The sequence below is a fragment of the Ovis aries genome, chromosome 17, assembly GCF_016772045.2.
Source record: "Ovis aries strain OAR_USU_Benz2616 breed Rambouillet chromosome 17, ARS-UI_Ramb_v3.0, whole genome shotgun sequence".
Lineage (NCBI taxonomy): Eukaryota > Metazoa > Chordata > Mammalia > Artiodactyla > Bovidae > Ovis > Ovis aries.
The window spans coordinates 5,054,332-5,076,565 of NC_056070.1; the positions used below are offsets into that span (position 1 = coordinate 5,054,332).

General features: G+C 40.4%; 1 protein-coding gene across 49 annotated transcripts in view; it reads right to left on the reverse strand.

Annotated features, from left to right (window-relative positions):
* ARFIP1 (ADP ribosylation factor interacting protein 1) overlaps window positions 1–22,124 on the reverse strand; it is a 137,799-nt gene extending 115,675 nt beyond the window's left edge. For 10 of the 49 annotated variants that reach the window (XM_060400965.1, XM_060400952.1, XM_042234287.1 and 7 more), the window contains exon 1: window positions 21,853–22,124. Coding sequence is in view for 8 of the 49 variants with exons in the window: in XM_042234275.1 (XP_042090209.1) it covers window positions 1,539–1,616 (78 nt within the window). In the remaining 41 variants the exon portion in view is untranslated. Of the gene's footprint in view, window positions 1–1,538; window positions 1,619–5,719; window positions 5,823–21,510; window positions 21,571–21,623 lie in introns of those variants that run through there. The other 39 variants (XM_060400953.1, XM_060400960.1, XM_012097346.4 and 36 more) reach the window with 16 other exon arrangements.
* Between the last annotated feature and the right edge of the window lie 110 nt (window positions 22,125–22,234).

Here is a 22,234-nt window from a genome sequence, read left to right on the forward strand (position 1 = left end):
AAATTGGGGTATAAATTCAGATTATATTCACACACCTGGTTTTTCTTTTTCTTCTTTCAAGTACAGTATCCCTGGGTATGGCTAAAAATACAGAGAATGCCTGATATGAATTTACACACAAATTCTGAACAATTACTTAGCAGTGGATCCTTCAGATCACTGCCATCCAGGTTTAACTCTCTACTGAGCAGGAAATTTCTAGTTTAGTATCTATCCGGGTGACATCCAAGTAGCTGAAACTTACAGTGGTAAACCACAAAAAGAGTGATTTTATTTACAATTATAAGCCCCATCATTGGCTGGGCTGCCAATCCTCCCTATAGTTCACAGGTGTCAAACTTCTGATCATCTCTCAACAGTACAAATTCAGAGATCTGATCGTAAAAAATAAAAAACACGAGTTAAGACAAATATGGTATATATGATTCCCTAGGTTCTCAGAACTAAATATAGCTACAACACTTCTTTGACAAATGGTAAACAGTCAAACTATTTTAAATCACAAAGAATTCTGAATCCCTCACAGACAATATATATTCTGCCAACCAGAGCTCATCTCTGACTTTCGAGTGAAAAGTAAATTATCTAGCTCTAAATCCTACATTGAAGCTTGTCATACAGACTCAATGTCTTGGGACGATGATGAAACATCATGCCTAGCACTGCCACCTACACAGACAGCAAGCTGACTTTTTAACACTGCCACTGGAGTCAGAGGAACCCATGTTATGCTCCAGACCTCCCCCTTACCCAACGTCAGCTACCACCTCTCTAAAGGTTAAAATATGTTCAACAAATTAATGAGGGAAATAACGGCTGTTCTTCTTACCTAACTGGATTATATCAAATCAGTCTGAGGGACAAGGTAGAAAAATATGAAAGTGCTACTCTGTAAATCTTTAACTACTATAAATTTGAGAGCTGTTACTAGGATTAGATGTTCAAAGAAATATCTGACTACTTGAATTCAATGTAAGATTAATTTCTTAATATTTCTGTATTCTAATGAGCTAGAACAGTGGTTTTGAGGTGATACAGAATCACCTGTAGAATTTAAAACAACAACAAGAAAAACATACACACAGCCCAGTATCTAGCACCACACACTCAGATTTAGTGAGTCTGAGGTAAAGTCCAGAACTCAGTATTTTTTTTTAAACATTACACTTAGATTCTGATGTATAATTAACTAGAGACAATACAGGATCAGATGAGCACAAATGTGAACCAATTACTACTATTACTTCAACAGAAACTTCGCTGCATATTTAAATTTAAAACTATATTTGACTCGACTTTTATTTCATTTTTATGGGACAGGTATACTGTAGAATTTCATATGCCCAAAGGCAAATGAAAACTGACTTACAATTATGAAGAAATGGCTCTCTTTCCTCCCACACCTTTCCTGTGTCTATGTGTGCAGAAGAGTTTATTTAGAACGGCACATGGTTAGACAAACTAACTCAATTTGGACAGTCTAAACTTGACTGATATAGGCTGACTTTAAAAAAACAATATAAATATCAGCCAATCACCTCAGAACTAGACTTGACTTCTTCTGTGGCTGGTTTAGATGTACCAAGAGTTGAAGTATCATTGCTGCAGTCAGACATACCTAAAAGTAAAATGTGTTAAGCACACATTAAATAATTTAGTTAAGAGAGCTGTATCACTTCACTGATATTCTTACAAATATTCCACAACATAAATTATTGATTTACAGTCAGAATTTGTTTTGCAAAACTATCTACAATCATATGAGTACCTATGGATTGTAACAGGTGATTCTAAAAACAAACATAAATTTAGGAAAAGTTTTTATGCAAAATGCAAAAATACATACTTTCATGACTAGAAAATAATTTCATTTAATCCTTTTGGATATGAAATAAGTCAAAAGATCAAAGTGTCCACTTGATTTGACAGATGAAAATACTGATATCCAAAGATGTGAAGATATCAAAAGATGAAGCCAAAATATTATTTACTTATGGCCTACATAAAATCAAAGTTTCAGATTAGAACTTAGACATGTTCCAGTTCCCTGGCTAGTGCTCTTTAATACTGTAACAAATGTAACTGCTCATTGTCAAAATCAAACACTAAAATCAGATTTCATTCAAAACAACTTTAAGAGGCTATTTCTGTTTCTAACTTGTTCAACAACATTAGAGAATGCCAACTACAAATAAAGAATTAAAATTCAGCAGTGGCCACAGGACTAGGAAAAAAATCACTTTTAATTCCAATCTCAAAGAAAGGCAATGCCAAAGAATGTTCAAACTACAATATGATCACACTCATTTCATATGCTAGCAAGATTATGCTCAAAATCCTTCAAGCCAGACTTCAGCAGTACGTGATCCGAGAACTTCCAGATGTACAAGGTGGATTTAGGAAAGGCAGAGGAACCAGAGATCAATTGCCAACATCCGTTAGTGAGGGAAAGCAAGAGAAATCCGGAAAAAACATCTACTTCTGCTTCACTGACTACGCTAAAGCCTTTGACTGTATGGATCACAACAAACTGGAAAATTCTTAAAGAGATGGGAATACCAGACCACCTCACCTGTCTCCTGAGAAACCTGTCTGCAGGTCAAGAAGTAACAGTTAGAACTGGACATGGAACAATGGACTAGTTAAAAATTGGGAAAGGAGTACAACAAGGCTATATATGGTCACCCTACTTATTAACTTATATGCAGAGTACATCCTGTGAAATACTGGGCTGGATGAAGCACAAGCTGGAATCAAGATTGCCGGGAGAAATATCAACGACCTCAGATATGGAGAGGACCCCACTCATGGCAGAAAGTAAGTTCAGTTGCTCAGTCGTGTCTGACTCTTTGCGACCCAATGAATCACCACACGCCAGGCCTCCCTGTCCATCACCATCTCCCGGAGTTCACTCAGACTCATGTCCATCGAGTTGGTGATGCCATCCAGTCATCTCATCCTCTGTCGTCCCCTTCTCCTCCTGCCCCTAATCCCTCCCAGCATCAGAGTCTTTTCCAATGAGTCAACTCTTCGCATGAGGTGGCCAAAGTACTGGAGCTTCAGCTTTAGCATCATTCCTGCCAAAGAAATCCCAGGGTTGATCTCCTTCAGAATGGACTGGTTGGATCTCCTTGCAGTCCAAGGGACTCTCAAGAGTCTTCTCCAACACCGCAGTTCAAAAGCATCAATTCTTCAGCGCTCAGCCTTCTTCACAGTCCAACTCTCACATCCATACATGACCACTGGAAAAACCATAGCCTTGACTAGACGGACCTTAGTCAGCAAAGTAATGTCTCTGCTTTTGAATATGCTATCTAGGTTGCTCATAACTTTTCTTCCAAGGAGTAAGCATCTTTTAATTTCATGGCTGCAGTCACCATCTGCAGTGATTTTAGAGCCCCCCAAAATAAAGTCTGACACTGTTTCCCCATCTATTTGCCGTGAAGTGATGGGACCCAATGCCATGATCTTCGTTTTCTGAATGTTGAGCTTTAAGCCAACTTTTTCACTCTCCTCTTTCACTTTCATCAAGAGGCTTTTAGCTCCTCTTCACTTTCTGCCATAAGTCTATGCCCCAACCAGTAACGCTGAAGAAACTGAAGTTGAACGGTTTTATGAAGACCTACAAGACCTTTTAGAACTAACACCCAAAAAGATGTCCTTTTCATTATAGGGGACTGGAATGCAAAAGTAGGAAGTCAAGAAACACCTGGGGTAACAGGCAAATCTGGCCTTGGAATACAGAATGAAGCAGGACAAAGACTAATAGAGTTTTGCCAAGAAAATGCACCCTCTTCCAACAACACAAGAGAAGACTCTACGCATGGACATCACCAGATGGTCAACACCGAAATCAGATTGATTATATTCTCTGCAGCCAAAGATGGAGAAGCTCTACACAGTCAGCAAAAACAAGACCAGGAGCTGACTGTGGCTCAGATCATGAACTCCTTATTACCAAATTCAGACTCAAATTGAAGAAAGCAGGGAAAACCACTAGACCATTCAGGTATGACTTAAATCAAATCCCTTATGATTATACAGTGGAAGTGAGAAACAGATTTAAGGGCCTAGATCTGATAGATGGACAGCCTGATGAACTATGGAATGAGGTTTGTGACACTGTACAGGAGACAGGGATCAAGACCATCCCCATGGAAAAGAAATGCAAAAAAGCAAAATGGCTGTCTGGGGAGGCCTTACAAATAGCTGTGAAAAGAAGAGAGGCAAAAAGCAAAGTAGAAAAGGAAAGATATAAGTATCTGAATGCAGAGTTCCAAAGAATAGCAAGAAGAGATAAGAAAGCCTTCTTCAGCGATCAATGCAAAGAAATAGAGGAAAACAACAGAATGGGAAAGACTAGAGATCTCTTCAAGAAAATTAGAGATACCAAGGGAACATTTCATGCAAAGATGGACTCGATAAAGGACAGAAATGGTATGGACCTAACAGAAGCAGAAGATATTAAGAAGAGGTGGCAAGAATACACAGAAGAACTATACAAAAAAGATCTTCACGACCCAGATAATCATGATGATGTGATCACTAATCTAGAACCAGACATCTTGGAATGTGAAGTCAAGTGGGCAGAAAGTAAAGAGGAACTAAAAAACCTCTTGATGAAGGTGAAAGAGGAGAGTGAAAAAGCTAGCTTAAAACTCAACTAAAGATCATGGCATCCGGTCCCATCACTTCATGGCAAACAGATAGGGAAACAATGGAAACAGTGATAGACTTTATTTTCTTGGGCTCCAAAATCACTGCAGATGGTAACTGTAGTCATGAAATTAAAAAATGCTTGCTCCTTGGAAGAAAAGCCATGACAAAGTTAGATAGCATATTAAAAAGCAGAGACACCACTTTGCTGACAAAAGTCCGCATAGTCAAGGCTATGGTTTTTCCAGTAATCATGTATGAATATAAGAGCTGGACCATAAAGAAGGCTGAGCACCAAAGAATTAATGATTTTGAACCGTAGTGCTGGAGAAGACTCTTGAGAGTCCCCTGGACAGCAAGGAGATCAAACCAGTCGATCCTAAAGGAAATCAACTTTGAATGTTCATTGGAAGGACTCTGGCCACCTGACGTGAAGGGCTGACTCACTGGCAAAGACCCTGATGCTGGGAAAGATGGAGGGCAGGAGGAGAAGGGGGCGACAGAGGACAAGATGGATGGACGACATCACTGACTCAATGGACACGAGTTTGGGCGAACTTCAGGAGACAGTGAAGGACTGAGAAGCCTGGTGTGCTACAGGTCATTGGGTCTCAGCAGTGGGACACGACCTAGTTACCGAACAACAGCAATAAGGAGATAGAAAAGTAAAATCTAATTCAAGCTGAAAGAGTAGTCAGTCCTCCATATCTGCAGGTTCAAACAAAGATTGAAAATATTTTTAAAAAAGGAAAAGAAAACAACCCTTCGGAAAGTTTCAAAAAGCAAAACTTGAATTTGCCATACACCAGCAAGTATTTACATAGCACTTACATTTGCATTACGTTATATACTACAAACGTGTACATATTATATACATATGTACAGATTAAATACATATTAGAAGCCTGGCATGCTACAGTTTATGAGGTCACAAAGAGGTCAGAAACGACTTAGCGACTAAACAATAACATTATAAGTAATTTAGAGATTATTTAAAGTATATGGGAGTATGTGCATAAGTTAGATGCAAATACTGTACCATTTTATACAAAGGCTTTCTTACCTGAGAGTGTAAAAGAACCAATGCCCCACAGATACCAAGGGTGACCGTACTTTGAGTCTAATCAAGGAGATGGATAAATAAGCACAAAACACCACATCAGGTACTACAACACAGAGAAAGAGAGAAACAAAAAAGCTCATGAAACACAATGGAAGGAACAATTTTTGTGCAAGCTCAGTCAGTCAGTCATATCTGACTCTTTGTAACCCCATGGACTATAGCCCTTCAGTCTCCCCTGTCCATGGGATTTCCCAGGCAAGAGTACCGGAGTGGGCTGCCATTTCCTTCTTGAAACAATGGGACTGCCTGCCAGCTGAGTCCAGTACCACATTAAGAAAATAATACAACATGAACAAGTGGGGTTTATCCCAGGAATGCAAGACTGTTCAGTTAAGAAAACCTTTTCATATATAATATAGTCATTAATCTAAGCTGAAAAACATGGTTTTCTACACAGATGAGAAATCTACTGACAGAATTCAACACCCATTCACAATTCAATAATCAAGGAAGAAGGAATTCAGGGAGACATCTTCAACACGATACAGACTTTAATCCTACAACCATTATCTTATTCAATAAGTAACAGAGGCATTTCCATTAAGACTAAGAACAATGCAAAAACCCACCATCTCTGCTACTATTCAACACTGAACTAGAGGTATTAGCCAATCCAAGGAGATAAGAAAAATCAATTATAAGATAGGTAAAGAAGTAAACATTCTTTTTGCAGATCATATAATAGTACACCTGAAAAACTCCAAAAAATCAATGCTAAAACTAAGTAAAAAATAGAATAATTTAGTGAAAAAGTAGGATATAAAATTAACTTACAAAAGGAGTTTTGGGTTAACATATACACACTACTGTACATAAAACAGATAATTTTTGAAATAATATTGAAAAGTAATAATCAGAGGACTTAATGGCAGAGAAAAATCCTATTTACAATAACAACAACAAAGAAGATTAGATAACTTAGGAGTAAATTTAACACTGCATAAAGTCTATATGAAAAAACTGTTAACACGTAACTGCTAAGACTGAGCAACATAAAGGTGCATCGCATTCTTAGCCAGACATCATACATGCATGCGTGCTCCGTCACTTCAGTTGTGTCCAAGTTCCTGTGACCCCACGGACTGCAGCTCTCCAGGCCCCTCTGTCCATGGGGTTTCCCCAGCAAGAATACTGGAGCGGGCTGCTATGGCCTTCTCCAGGGAATCTTCCTAACCCAGGGACTGAACGCACATCTCTTGCATTGCAGGCAAATTCTTTACCACTGAGCTACCAGGGAAGCCCATGATGATATTAAAAGAAGTAATTTCTTCCTTACTTAATTTACAAATTCAGTGCAAGAAAAATATATAACAAGTTAAATTATACAGTTAGACAAGTTACACTCCAGTTGATACGGAAAAGTCAAACACGCAATAATAGCCAGGAAAACAATGGAAAAAGAGCATCACAAGAGGGCTGATCTGTCAGACACGGAAACAGACCATGAAGCGTCTGCAGTTAAAGCAGCAGGGCAGGAGCACAAGAATAAGCAGAGAGGCCAGAATAGAAGCCGAGCTAGGCCACACACACACACACACATTCAATGCGTGACAAAGGTGGCACCTTAAACCCCTTAAGTACAGATGGACTAACCAATAAACAATACCAGGAAAATCAGGTAGCCTTTTGGAAAAATACAAAATTAGATCCATATCTCACACCACACACAAGAATAAACTCCAAATGAATTAGGAATCTAGATATAAAGAATGAAAACTCAAATAAATTGCTAAAAGAAAACATACATGAGTTGTACTTTAAATTTTCTAATTCTAAGAATCTAGAGACAATTTTAAAAACTGATAAATTTGACTAAATAATTTTAAAACTGAATAACCTAAGTGTTCAAAAGACAAAAGACAACTGAAAAACTAGGGAAATGCTTATAACATACGCTACATCATTGCATCTGGTCCCATCCCTCCATGGGAAATAGATGGGGAAACAGTGGAAACAGTGGCAGACTTCATTTTTTGGGGCTCCAAAATCACTGCAGATGGTGACTGCAGACATGAAATTAAAAGACACTTACTCCTTGGAAGAAAAGTTATGATCAACCTAGATAGCAGATTCAAAAGCAGAGACATTACTTTGCCAATAAAGGTCCATCTAGTCAAGGCTATGGTTTTTCCAGTGGTCATGTATGGATGTGAGAGGTGGACCGTGAAGAAAGCTGAGTGCTGAAGAATTGATGCTTTTGAACTGTGGTGTTAGAGAAGACTCTTGAGAGTCCCTTGGACTGCAAGGAGATCCAACCAGTCCATTCTGAAGGAGATCAGCCCTGGGTGTTCATTGGAAGGAATGACACTAAAGCTGAAACTCCAGTCCTTTGGCCACCTCATGCAAAGAGTTGACTCATTGGAAAAGACTCTGATGCTGGGAGGGGTTGGGGGCAGGAGGAGAAGGGGACGACAGAGGATGAGATGGCTGGTTGGCATCACTGACTCGATGGACGTGAGTCTGAGTGAACTCCGGGAGATGGTGATGAACAGGGAGGCCTGGCGTGCTGCGATTCATGGGGTCTCAAAGAGTCGGACACGACTGAGCGACTGAACTGAATTGAACATTAGGTTAATAGTCCTAACATAAAGAACTCTAAAAACAAAGGGAAGAAAACAAAAAAACAGAAAGCAGGAAAAAGACATGAACAGACAATTCACACAAAAAAGGTTAAAATAGCCTTTAAAATATATAAAATGATCAAATTCACTCGTGTTAGAGAAATTCAGGTTAAAACAACACTGAGATACCATTTCTCATCTATTAGATAAGCAAAATTTTTTAAAGAACAAAACATTCTGTTCCTGAGGATGTGAGGAAACAGGCACTCATGTACACTGCTGATGGGGATACAAATCTGTACATTCATTCTGGAGGGAACTTCGGCAATGCCTGACAAAATCACACACACACTTACTTTTGAACCCAGCAGTCGATGGCAGCCCACTCCAGTACTCCTGCCTGGAAAATCCCATGGACGGAGGAGCCTGGTAGGCCATGGTCCATGGGGTCGCGAAGAGTCGGACATGACTGAGCGACTTCCCTTTCACTTTTCACTTTCATGCATTGGAGAAGGAAATGGCAACCCACTCCAGTGTTCTTGCCTGGAGAATCCCAGGGACAGGGGAGCCTGGTGGGCTGCCGTCTATGGGGTCGCACAGAGTCAGATATGACTGAAGTGACTTAGCAGCAGTCCATTTCTCGGAATAAATCCTGGGAATACATTACCAGCAATATAAAACTACACACACACTGCCGCATTCTTCATAAATGTAAAGTACTGGGGGAAAGGTACCTAAATGTCTACATATAGGAAGGTGACTGACCAACCTATGGCACACCCAGACAATGGAGTACTGTACAACTGTAGAAAAAATCGAAGATCTCTATGATATGCAACACTTTCCAAGACATAGTGATGAGTCAAGAAAACCAAAGTTCAAAAGTACCTACAGATATGCTGTCTCAATGTAAGAACAGAAAGGATACCTGAAAATAGATGCTTCTGTTCACTGGAACAAAAATAGAATAAACCAAAACCTACAGAGGTAGGTTACCTACAGGGAAAGGGGAGAAAGGAGCGCAGAAGACTAGGAAATGGGAGCAGGGAGCAGGAATAAAGAAAAAGTGACATTCCTCTGAATATTTAGCTTTCAATAATTCTGACTCTTAGAACCACAGTAACTTTGAGAGAAATTCAAATGGCATAAAATCGTAATAAATGAAACTAACTGTATTAAACAAGAATAACCCAGGAAACAGAAGGGGGAAATGAGGATGGGCCAAGGGAGGAGGAGGAGGAGAAAGCGGAGAAAGGGGAGGGGAAGAATGGGGCCGGAGACAAGGAAAGGCAGGACAGAAGAATATCCTGCCTGGACGCTATGAGGCTAAAGACAGAGAACTAGACACAAAGCTATTAATACAGTATTTCTCACAGGGGTACACGTTAGTAATTCCCAAACTACTTTACGTGTGCAACAGAACAGAACAAATATGTGAATAGAATGTAGGTACTAAAAACTTAAGTTTCTCACTGTGGGAGGAAAAATCACAAAGAAAGGAGAAATGCTAAATAAGCACCGTTGTACTGGACTGGAAACAGCTCTCAGTATTGTTTCTAATATATGTGCGTGTATCTGTGTATACATGCTATACACACATACGCATGTACGTACTGGCCTCCTAGCTTTGTCCCCTGGGTAGTAAGTGTTGCAGACAGATATTAAAATAAAAGGGCAAAAGTTGGAGGAGAAACAGAATTCACATAATCTGCAATTATCTCCTATAACTACTCAACTGAAAAAAGAACAACTGTAAATGTAGAACTCATAGTTCACAGTAAAGAAACTCAGCAGATCTCTCTCAAAGTGATTAAGTAATCACCAATAGTAAGACACACCAAGAGCATAATCCCTAAGATGCTGAGCTGAGGACAACATCATTTTTGCAGTATTCGTCCCCTAAATGCATAAGTTCAGTCTGATGATGAGAAAACACTGGACAAACCCAAACTGAGGAACATTCTAGAAGATACTTGGCCAGTACTTTTCAAAAGTGACATGGTCATGAAAGACTAGGACAGTGTGAGAAATGTACATTTTGAAAGAGACTTTGGAGAAATGACTAATTTCAATGCGGTTTCCTAGACAGGATCCTGAAACAGAAAAAGGACAGTCAGTTGAATATTTGGTAAAATTCTAATAACAGCTGTAGTTTAGTTAATAATATTATACCAATGTTAGTTTCCTATTCTTGATAATTATGTTACGGTTATGTGAGCATCAGGGGAAGAAGGTAAGAAGTATAAGGAAACCACTATTTTTGCAAGCCTAAAATCAGATCAAAATAAAATTTTTTTAAGAACAGTAAAGAAGCCTGACCAAAGTTAGAGGAATCACCCTCAGACAGAAGGAGGAAACCTGCTCCAGAGAGGAAAGAATCAAAGTCGGAAGGAGCCCACAGAGACAGTGACGCATGGAATGGAAAACAGAAGAGAGCCAGGGCAGCTCTTTTTTGCTGTCTGCTCCCGTGTATGAACCAGTAGCACCAAGTGGGAAAACATATCATTATTACACAGCTCAGAAGACCAAATGATAGCTTTAGAATAGGGGCTGCTTACCGGAATGACCACACCATGGTTAGAAGTTTGGAACTTTCAGAGGCAAGAGGAGATCGAGACTGAGCTGAGAGCTGAAAATGGCTTGCTGAGGAAATCTCCACAAAAACCCCTGAACTACACAGTCTGGAGAAACTCTGTGGTAAACACATCCATGTCCTGGAATCATGGTACACCCTAACTCACAGTGACAGAAGCGCCTGTTCTCAGAATCATTCCAGATCTTGTCCAATATATCTCTTCATCTGGCTATCTATCTGTGTCCTTTAGCATACCCTTTGTTATTAATATATAATAAACTGCTAAGTATTAAAAAAAAACTCCTGGCAGATAGGGAAAGGGGGAATCAAATTTCTGAGAATTACAGAGACAGGTACTATGTCTGTGTTTCATTCATATTATTTAAATGTTCCAACCTTCCCATTTTTTAGAAGTTCATTTGTTCATAACTTTAATAACTGGCAACACTGGGAATGACAAGATTTAAAAATAATGACATTCACTAAACTTACTGTGACAATCACTTCATGATGCATGTAAATCAAATCATTATGCTGTACAACTTAAGTTTAGACAGTGCTTTATGTCAATTATACCTCAAAAAAGCTGGAGGGAAAAATAAAACTTACAACTTTGGGAGGGAAAAGTGACTTGCAATATGTGCTGTTTAAGATATATGTTTTCTGATCTTTACATGAATTTAAAGTTATATTTAACAGTGATCCTCAAAATGATAAATCATTATTTCAAAACTACCATCAACATTGAAGCTTCATAGCCTGGTTTATACTAGATGCCAAAAATATCTTGTCATCTCTGGGGTTCTACTTCTATAAATTGACCAGAGTGTTCATTAACTAATGAGTGTAAGAACCAGTGACCTATAAAGTGAATTACTAATTAGCATCCGTAAAAATGTATAATTAATATTACATAAAGTTTATACTTCATCCCACTGTTTGGAGTTGCTTTTAATTTATTATCACAATCACATTTTGTTTTCTACAAACTGAATGGACCAGTTCTATATCTGGGCTTTCCTGATGGCTCAGTGGTAAAGGACCTGTCCCAATGTAGAAGAGTTTAATGAGGGAGAATTCAATATCCTACAACTGTTAAATGCATTCAGGATCTTTCTCAGGACCCAGGAAAGAGAGGACAGGAAGGCAGAGACCTGCCAGGACCCTGGAAGATAAAAAGAAACACAAGACTCCATGGATACCAGAAAAGAAAAAACTGCATTTACAACTGCCATGATGCTGAGGAGCTAAAGATTTAGAAGTACAATACTAAAGAAAGGAAGGTGAACAGAGATTATAACGTGAACATTTCAAATTAAGGTACTCACATATCACAGAGCATCTGAAAAGGTGTGCCCAAGGCATGGGAAAGCAAATATAAGCACGGCAGACATAAACAGGATACGCAAGCACAGCATAGCAGAATGAGAATTTACATTTTTGGAATGAAAATAGGTATGCTATTACGAAACCTAAAACAAAATTCACTTGAATAAAATACATACAAGCGGTCCAAGAAACTTCTTGAATTTTTATGATGAAATACGAGTCTCCAAAGAACTACCTGAAGAGTTATTCTTTGTAGATTATGTTAGTGAAAAAGTTGGAGAAGTACTATAAATGATTATGAAGGAGTTCTGCTGGAGCTCACTGACAATGCTAGTGAGGTAGGTAACAGAAAATTGAGGGCAATCAGTAGCAAAACCTGGGCTTGCTTTGTCTGAACTTGCTTTAACTTCTCTAGACAGAGTATGTCACTGATTTCAGAGACTGGTTACTGATTAAAAGAAAGTGGCTCTATTTCTTTTGCTCTAGATAGAATCTATTGAAATATATCTATCTTTTCTTGTTCGTGGATAAATAAAAGAGAATGGTTAAGATTTATTTTTATTTCATAATTCAATATTAATCTTTAAGTTGCACTGACTGGTTTACAATAAAAAATTATAAAGCTAAAAACTTAGTTTTCTTAGTCAAAACAATCTAAAATAGTGTGTAATTTTTTTTTTTATGACGATAGCTTCCTTAATCTACAAGGAAAATCCTTTTCCCAAGAGTCAATGCAAATGATGTTGAACTCAAAGCGGTTTACCATACAGTATGTCCAAAGTATATTACACTTTCTTTCGTAAGTAGAATAATCAAATAAGATTCAAAAAATCATATATATATGTATTATACTGCTGTCTTTATCTCAATAACTATCTGGTATCTGTAAAAGCTATGTTGTTAGACACTCATTAGTCCTTTTAGGTAGTACTAAATTCAGTTCATATTGCTCATTAAGATAAACACACAGTCTAGACAATTCAAAAGCAGAAAACTCTGACAAAATATAGTTAATTCTCAATTATATATAGTAATGAGAAACAATTTAAAAATCAACATAACAGAGATTCAACTATTTTCATCCTCATTATTATCCAACTTCTAACCAAGTGACAAAATTAACAGTTTGGAGAAGTCTTTTTATTTGCCCCATTCAGATTGTGTTACAGCAAAACTAATGAGAAGTCAAATGATAAGACTCTCAAAGCTAAATTACTCCGTGAAAAGAAACCTAGTTGTAAATAAACTCTAACTTATTCAGTATACTGTGGCCTCATTCTTCACAGATGGCTAGCTAAGGTCCAGAACACTAGCAGTGAAGTGAAGCAAGAGAATTGGAGAGTTCCTTTAGTTCTGTTATTAATTTCCAAAACCGTATAAAATAGACCACTCAATATTCACAGGTAATTTTTTCAATGGGAAAAAGCTCAGAGTAAATAATCTAAGAAGCAGTTCAGTTCAGTCGCTCAGTCATGTCCGACTCTTTGTGACCCCATGAACCTCAGCACGCCAGGCCTCCCTGTCCATCGCCAACTACCAAAGTCCACCCAAACCCATGTCCATCGAGTCGGTGATGCCATCCAACGATCTCATCCTCTGTCGCCCCCTTCTCCTCCTGCCCTCCATCTTTCCCAGCATTAGGGAACAGCTTAGTAATATGGATACACGTGGCTATATAGAAATAGATACAGGATGCTTGGGGCTGGTGCACTGGGATGACCCAGAGGGATGGTACGGGGAGGGAGGCGGGAGGGGGGTTCAGGATGGGGAACACGTGTACAACCGTGGCAGATTCATGTTGATATATGGCAAAACCAATACAATATTGTAAAGTAATTAGCCTCCAATTAAAATAAATAAATTTAAAAAAAGAAATAGATATGTATAGATATGTGTGTTTACATGAATCAGTGCATATTTCTTAGAAGCAACCCTAGCAACAGTGAGCACACACAGTGCCCAGATCTCGGTTTTTAATACCATTCTCCAATAAAGGGCACCGGAGCTTCTTGGAGAAACGGCTGATTCTAGGACTGGGGCAGGATATATACAAGATGAGCCTGGAGCATCTCGTACTGCCGGAAAGAAGAATGTGCTTTTTAAAAAAACCCCACCAGAACAGAACAACAAAAAAAGTCTCAAAAGAATATAAGAACCAACTGAAAAAGCTTCTAAAGGCCAAAGCTGGAACAATATGAGCAACAAAATTAGTAAATAATGGATTATATACTATATTACCATATAAAGTAAGACTGAATTTTATGCAAAGTATAAAATACCCAAGAGTCAATCAATATTTATGTAAATAAATGATTGAATAAATAAATATGAGAAAAGAGGCAAATCTCCTTCGCAGAAAAATCCCCCAAATTTACGTACATAGCACGGTTAAGGAGGTAGAAGATAATACCCCGCGCATTAAGAGTGTGTTTCATATAATGACTTTTTTCTAAAAAGTACAATATAAAAAGTGGAGGGTAACTTTACAATGTACAGAGCTGACGCTGTCAACAGCCAGGTGATCAAAGTTAACATCAACAACGGTAGGCAGACTGACAGTATCTACTCTTGATCCAAGAACTGCACTTCACCTCAGTGGTCTTTCTCCCCAAGCACGTTACCCGGTTGAATAATGAGAAAAGAATCACACAAACCCCAACCGAGGCACAATCTACACTCACCCGCTCCCGTGCCCCTGCCTGGAGAATCCCATGGACAGTGGAGCCTGGCAGGCCATGGTCCACGGGGTCGCAGAGAGTTGGACACGACTGAGGCAACCGAGCACGCACGCAGCACTGTAACCGCCTGACCTGACAGCCCCAAAACTATCACCTGTCGTCAAGAACGAGGCGTCCTCGCGAGAGACTGCTAAGAGGACACATGACAGCTAAGCTCTGGATTTATTCCAGGGTGGAATCCTGCCAATAGAAAAAGCACGTTCAGAGAAAACCGAGGCATCTCCACACACATTAGGTAATGATGTATAAATACTGGTTCACGAATTGCCACAAATGTGCCATATAACGTAATATGTTGACAATGTGGGAAACTGGGAATAGTGTACACAGGAATCTGTACACTATTTCTACAATAACTGTTAGTCTAAAACTATTCTAAAATAAGTTTACTATAAAATAATCAAAGAATATTGTGCTATAGTATCATATAATATGTATTGTTTTGTTAATATTAATACAAACTTATGCTATTAAAATATTTTCATGCACTTGGAAAACACAATATAACTGGCAATTTAACTGTTATATTTATAAATATTTATATTTAAAATCCTATATTACAAAACTCCATGAACTGAACTCTTTCATACTATCAACTTGGAAATTCAATCAATATTTAGGTGTCAGGAACTGAGACAGGTCCGTGGGAGTCAATGAGCCAAAGAAAATAAGATGCGGCTCCTGTGTGCATGGAAATGGAGAGAGTGGAAGAGAAAGACAAGCACACAATCACACATGTAAGCGTACACTGCAACTGTGGTAAATGTGCGATGTTCCTCTCATCGCGGAGGTTAGATTATGTGCTAAAGAAGCAAACCTTCAGTTGAGGCGTGAAGGATAGAAGCCAACAAGTGAAACAAAGTAAAGAAAGAGTGGTCTAGACAGGGAGGAAAGCGTGTGCCACAGCCGTGCAACGCAAGGAGTGCAAAGGACTGCCAGCAAAGGACTGCGTGAAGCGGCCAGCAATGAGGCAAAGACTGGTTGACAATCAGGCTGCTGCGGCTGGAAGCATGCTGCCAGAGCTGGCTGATCATGGAATGTCATTCTGAGTTTTTATACACAATTTTGATGAATGCCGGGGATCTAATTAAAAGACTGGGGAGGGAATGGGGGAGGCAAATGAAGCAGAGACAGCTCAGATGTGTGTTTCAAAATAAATCACTGTGCCTTTAGGACGGATAATGAATTAGAGATGATCTGAAGGAGAAGTGGGTAAGCAAGAAAGAAGGCCACTGTAGAAATTTCAAGCAAGATACGGTAACAAAGGAAAGCGGTGGTGGTGGAAGTGGGAAACACCAGACAGATTTAAGAGATATTTGGAAAGTGAGACTAATAAAAACTTGTTGACAGACTGGACCTATCAGGGGGAGGCAGTGAAGGGTCACTCCTACCTTCCGGGAGTTTCGAACTGGAAAGATAATGGAGTCATTCACTAAAATAAGAAACAAAGAAAGAGGAAAAAACATATTGGGGCAGGGGTTGGGAATGAGGGAGACATCAGTTTAGTTTCAGACCTTGTATATGAGATATCTTTAATATATTCCAGAGACGTGCCAACTTAAAGATATACAGACCTAGAGCTCAGAGGAGATAGAAAACACTCACATCCTTAGAAAAGCTGACATCTTTATCCTAGAAAAGCAGCTAACCATAATCCCCCAACATCCAAGGAAAATATTAGACTCTGACCATCTGGATTTAGTTAAAACAAAAAGCTGAGAAAAAACATATTTCATCAGCTGAAATAAAAACTACACAGCACGCGAAACAGATATTTTTTAAAATCTTATTTCAATGGTATATTTATTATGTCACCAACCATATAGTATTTTAAAGTTTCAGCAGGGCTGGCCAATGTCTTTGGAAATATTCAACACCTGCGCTGGGCAATTAAGTGGAGACTACCCCCCCCTATTGGATCTTAACTAATTTAAACAGCCACATGTGGCACGTGGCTACTCTGTCAGCAGCAGTTCAGGGCTTTCTCATGAACTTCATCCAATCCCCAGCATCTACTTTGTGAATTAACTGACAGCAGGTGTGAGGGATAGAGGGATTAAAGAAGTAGACTCTTCCATTCCATTTGCTCATTATCTGAATTTTTATTTCAAGAATATATCTTAGTTGTAATGCTGAAAATATGCTTAATTTTACAAGTAAATAATACACTATACAGAAAAATGAGGAAATACAGAAAAAACAAAAATAATCTATAAACGCACCTTTAAGAAACATTCTACAATTTACATTCAGTCAAACGTGAAGAGGATCTACATTTTTAGCTCTTTTGTTAGAAGGAGCACCAACGGCTCCAGTTACTCTGAGTTTGATCACAGTTCTCTTCTCCCCCCGTCCCCATCCCCAACACTTCGGAAATCCTATGAGAAAGCCATCAGGTCTAGAACTCCACTTCAAGGCTGCCAAAGGCAAACAACAGTCCTCTTGCTTACCTCCCTTTCACCACCATCACCCTCTGCCACCAATGTCTCACACTTTAACCAGAAACCACAATGTCACAAACTCATTTAGTCACTACAGTGAAAGAGAGTACATGCTTTGGAGTCAAGCAACTTTGTGAGTCTCCTTTAATTAGTCCAATTCGTTGGACTAATTACTTCTACTGGTTTCTACACCTATTTCCTTATTTAACAGAAAAGACGACTACCTAAAACACAGAAAGCATCTATAAAGCACAATGCCTAGCCTGTTATGGACTTCTCCATCCTGGTGCTATCCTAGATGCTTAATATAGAGCTCCGAAACAAAACACAGAGCCACCCTAGAGGTTATATTCCCCTGGCTTAAGCCCAGGGACTCTTTCTACCTGGGATGTGAATTCCTGATCTATCCCTTATTAGGCACTTTACAAAGTACTTTACCAGAATACCATATTCCTCTTCTCTTGGACAAAGCTTTTCCAACCAACATGCCAAGCATGAATTATGGATGCGCTGAAATACTGACCGCCCCCCGCCCCCCCCAACTCCCTGGCCCCTCGGCTTTCAGGGAGCCAGGGAGTCTGCCATACAAATAATCATTTTATGTGTGCCACGACGCAACAAAGTTTGGAAACCTCGCTCTCGCACGCTGTCTCGCGCTGGCAGAGAGCTGGGGCTGGCAGCTCCCTTCCTCTAGACGACCTGGGCCTCACCACCAACTCTGTTGTTCTCACGATTCTGCTTCAGAGACAGTGGCGCCACAGCCCTCCCAAAGGGCCCCAAAGGATCACGCCTGAGCATCGACGAGCTGCGAGTCCAACGCCACACAGATGCACAGAAAGGGAAGCAAAACTCTCAGGCGACAGGACGGCAGAGATGCTACCCGATTCTCACAGAGCATCTGAGCGGTTTCCAGCAGTATCTGCCTATAACCATTTTAAGGCAGAAGTTTAGAAGTAATGGAGGAAAGATGAAAGAGAAAGTCACAAAGGAAAGAGAAAACGAAAATGTGTACTTTTGTAGAGAACAGCTGAGGATTTGTAAGAGCTATTCAGTGGCCTCCATGACTGGCTGAAGTAGGAGACACTAAAGAGAACAAGATTATTTTCAAGTTCCTTTGTTTTAGTCTTTTTTTTCATACTTCCTAGAACTAATGCTGGTGAATACCTGACTTTTAGACCGTTAGAGTCCCTAAGTCATCGTCATCCATATTTCATAGAACTACTCTTTCCAGTCTGTACATTATCATTAGTTTTTCATCCATAACCATATTCTCTTAAATTCTCTATTAAATTTACTTACTCCATCCTCAATTTACTCCTTATCCCATCCCAAATCCATCATTCTGGAATGTATTTACACCTCCAGACTCTTACAATGCTAAGTCTATTACTTAAAAGCCTTATTTTCACATTTCCCACTCCTCATATGTCATCTCTCACACACACACAGACTTATATCTACCCCATAGGAAAACTATCAAATAACGCTCCATAGGCCTCCTCCAAATTCATTTCTTTTTGATATGAAATCAGGTGTTCAATTGTTGAAAATAAAGGAAGAGACCTTCTTAATGTCTGAGAGAAAATCAGGTGAGATACCTCCAACTTGTACCAGAAAAGATGTAAAGAAAACAGGCTAGCAGCAGTCTGGAGCAGCTGTCGTCTGGATTCGGTAGCTCAGTCGGGATTCAGATAACCCAGGTTCAACCTGGGCTCCACCAGTGTAATTCTGAGCAGATGAGCTTCAGTTAACCATTTAGTTCCAATTTCTTTATCTGTGTGCGTGCTCACTCAGTCGTGCCCGACTCTTTGCAACCCTATGGACTGTAGCCCACCAGGCTCCTCTATCCATGGAATTCTCCAGGCAGAAATACTGGTGTGGGTTGCCGTGCCCTCTTCCAGGGGATCTTCCCAATCTTGGCATTGCGTCTACTGCGTCTCCTGCACTGGCAGGCGGGTTACTGACCACTGCACCACCTGAGGAGCCCCTCTTAATCTACAGAAATGAAAAGCTCAGCTGAGTTACACGGCTGCTGCGAGGGTGGGATGAGGTGGATGGTCACACAAAGCACCCAGCACGATGCCCGGCCCACAGCAAGCAGACAGACGGACGGCGCCGGGTATCAGTCTTCTGGCTTCCTCGTTACCTTAGAAGGAAACCAATTTAGCATGGTTGATTTTTTTATAAAGGTATGTTTTCTGTTGCCCCCCACCCCCAAAAGTAAGGATGCTAGATAGACGGAAAATAAATTTTTGAGCAGAAGACACTGGTCACTCTGTATGGACTATGATGAGCTGTATAGTTCTCTTCAAGTTTAAACATTCTATAAAATAGGCATCAAACATTATAGAAGGTCAACCCTTGATCAACAAACACTTCATCAAATCAGCAAATTTCAATATGCACTCTGAACTGACATTAAGTTTGGAAGGATACTAATTTATTCACAAAAGAGAATTATCATTAAATTCTTAATCTAGAGGTAATATGGAGAGAAAGGAGATGTCAAGATGAGCAGCAAGAAGACTTAGGGACCACACCAGTGAAACATGCTTTGCCCTTTCTAAATAAGCTGAAGGCCGAAGTAGATACCTTAGGTGAAAAATAAGAAAATGAAAATAAAGTGCAGGAGAAGTTTAAACTTTTACTGAGCTGTACCCAGTGGGTTCATGATATTTAATATGTATTCAATAATCATAAACCTATCAATTTATAAATCCACTGGATCTCTACAACATTGGCCACAAAGAGCTATCCCTAAAAAGAAACCTCAAAACCACAAATCAGGAACTAAATAAGTAGGCAGCCTTACTTCCTTCTCTAGGTCTACGAAGGAATTTAGAAACACTGAAATTCTGAGGTACCTAGAGATTTCATCACCATAAAGCTAGAATCTCTGCATTCTACTCTCCATGGTGCCCAAACTAGCTATGTAGAGTTTGAAAAGAAAAAAAAGCTACACACACACACACACACACACACACACACACACACACAAAAGGTTTTCATTAACTTCAAGAAGACATTGCCGAAGGAGTGGTTTTTAATCTACTAGAGGTTATATATCTCATTTAAGAATTTTCTTCAGAGGGGAGAAAATGCACTGAAACAAAACTCTGCCCATAATTTCGGGGGTGGGGATGAGGAAGTCCCCTGAAACTCACAGACCATGGACTCCCTAAGGCATGACCCAGGATTTAGGCAAACTAATTTATCAATTTGAAAAAGAAGGAAAGTAACTGAGGCAGAGATTTTAATCCAAAAAATAAAATAAAATTAGAAATATTTGCTGTTTTCTCAGTTAAGAAGCGTTAGACCTGGTGGCTGGGAGGGAGGGTTGAGCAAGGAAAAACAAAAGTGGGATTAAAACAGTACTGACATGTAATCCGTTGTCTTCAAATCGAAAGAGCAGCAATAAAAGGGCCACCTCCTACAGCCTTAACACAGGAAGGAGTTAACCAATTCTTGTGCACATTCCCACACCAGTGAGGTTAATTAAACAGCAAATGGGAACACACACACACCTGCCACTTTTGCAGGTGAAAGCACAAGTTTAACAAAAGCCCTTCAAATCGTCCATCTTTTTCTTCCTTAAGAACCGACTCAGAGAAATTACATGTTTTAATCTAGGAGAAAAGGAAGGGAGGGGGACAGAAATCCTAAAAGGGGGATGGTTAAAAGGATGTGCAGGAAGTGGAAAGTACAAACTTTTTGAGATCAAAGAGCTCAACAGGGCGGATAAGAACACAAAGGAAGTAATACTAAAATAAAGTAAAAGGGAAAAGGGTCTAGAAACTGTTCTTAAAAAAACAAAAACAGCAACAAAAGCCTCTTTCCTTTTTCCTAGACACGTAAACAGTAGTAACTTGGCAAAGAGGAACGGACGAGACGACAGCACAACTTCCTTCCCAAACTCCAGCATTCCTTGGACGTCCTCACCAGCACAGTCAGGCTTGGGACATTTCCTAGGCAAGGCTCCTCCCTGCACCACAGCCTGAGGAACCTCTGAGCAGGGACTATCGCTGCGGGAGAGAGGAAGTGGCGGATGCAGGGAAAGAAGATCAGCAATACAGGCTGGACACCAAACCTGAGGGTGGCCCACTCGCAGACTCAGTCGAAAAGACTCGGATCCTGCAGTCCCTTTCCCCACTCAATGCATTCACCACCGGGAGGGTGCCGCCCTGGGAGGGCCGGTCCTACCTCTTCACCCGGCTGTTTCGGGGGCACACTCAGCGTGACAAGAGGGACGAGGGGGTAGAAATCCAAGGCCGAGTACCTGGGTAGAGAGAGATGGCACACACAGTCTAAGGACAGGAGTGCCCTGTGAGAGTACGGAACAGCGAACCCCAGAGGCAACGTGTCCGGCCGGGCAACCAGCTCCAAGCAGCCTTACCCCGCCTCCTTCCCAGCCGGGCAGCTCCGCCCTCACCTGTCTGCAGGGAAGCCGGCAGCACTCACGTCGAGGATTATCCTCGCCTCTGCTCCCTGAAGTCGCCTCAGCCCTGGCCAGAAGTGAGCGGAAACGCGACCTGGGCCTTTTCCTTCTTCCCCTCCCGCCACGCACCTCGGCTCCTCCGGGGCGGGGAGCAACTGCAACTGTCACAGCCTCACACTGCCCAACCTCCGAGGCTACTCGGACCGGCAGCCTCTCCACCGGCGGCGGCCTACAGCTCCTGCACCCGGAGCAGCGGAGCCGGAAGTGAGGGGACCGGAAGTAGCGTTGTCCGTGGCCCTGGACGGCCTCTCTCTCCCTCAATCTGGCCAGCCCAGCCACGTCTCGATGGTGCCAGCGCACCTTCCGCGAGGTCCCC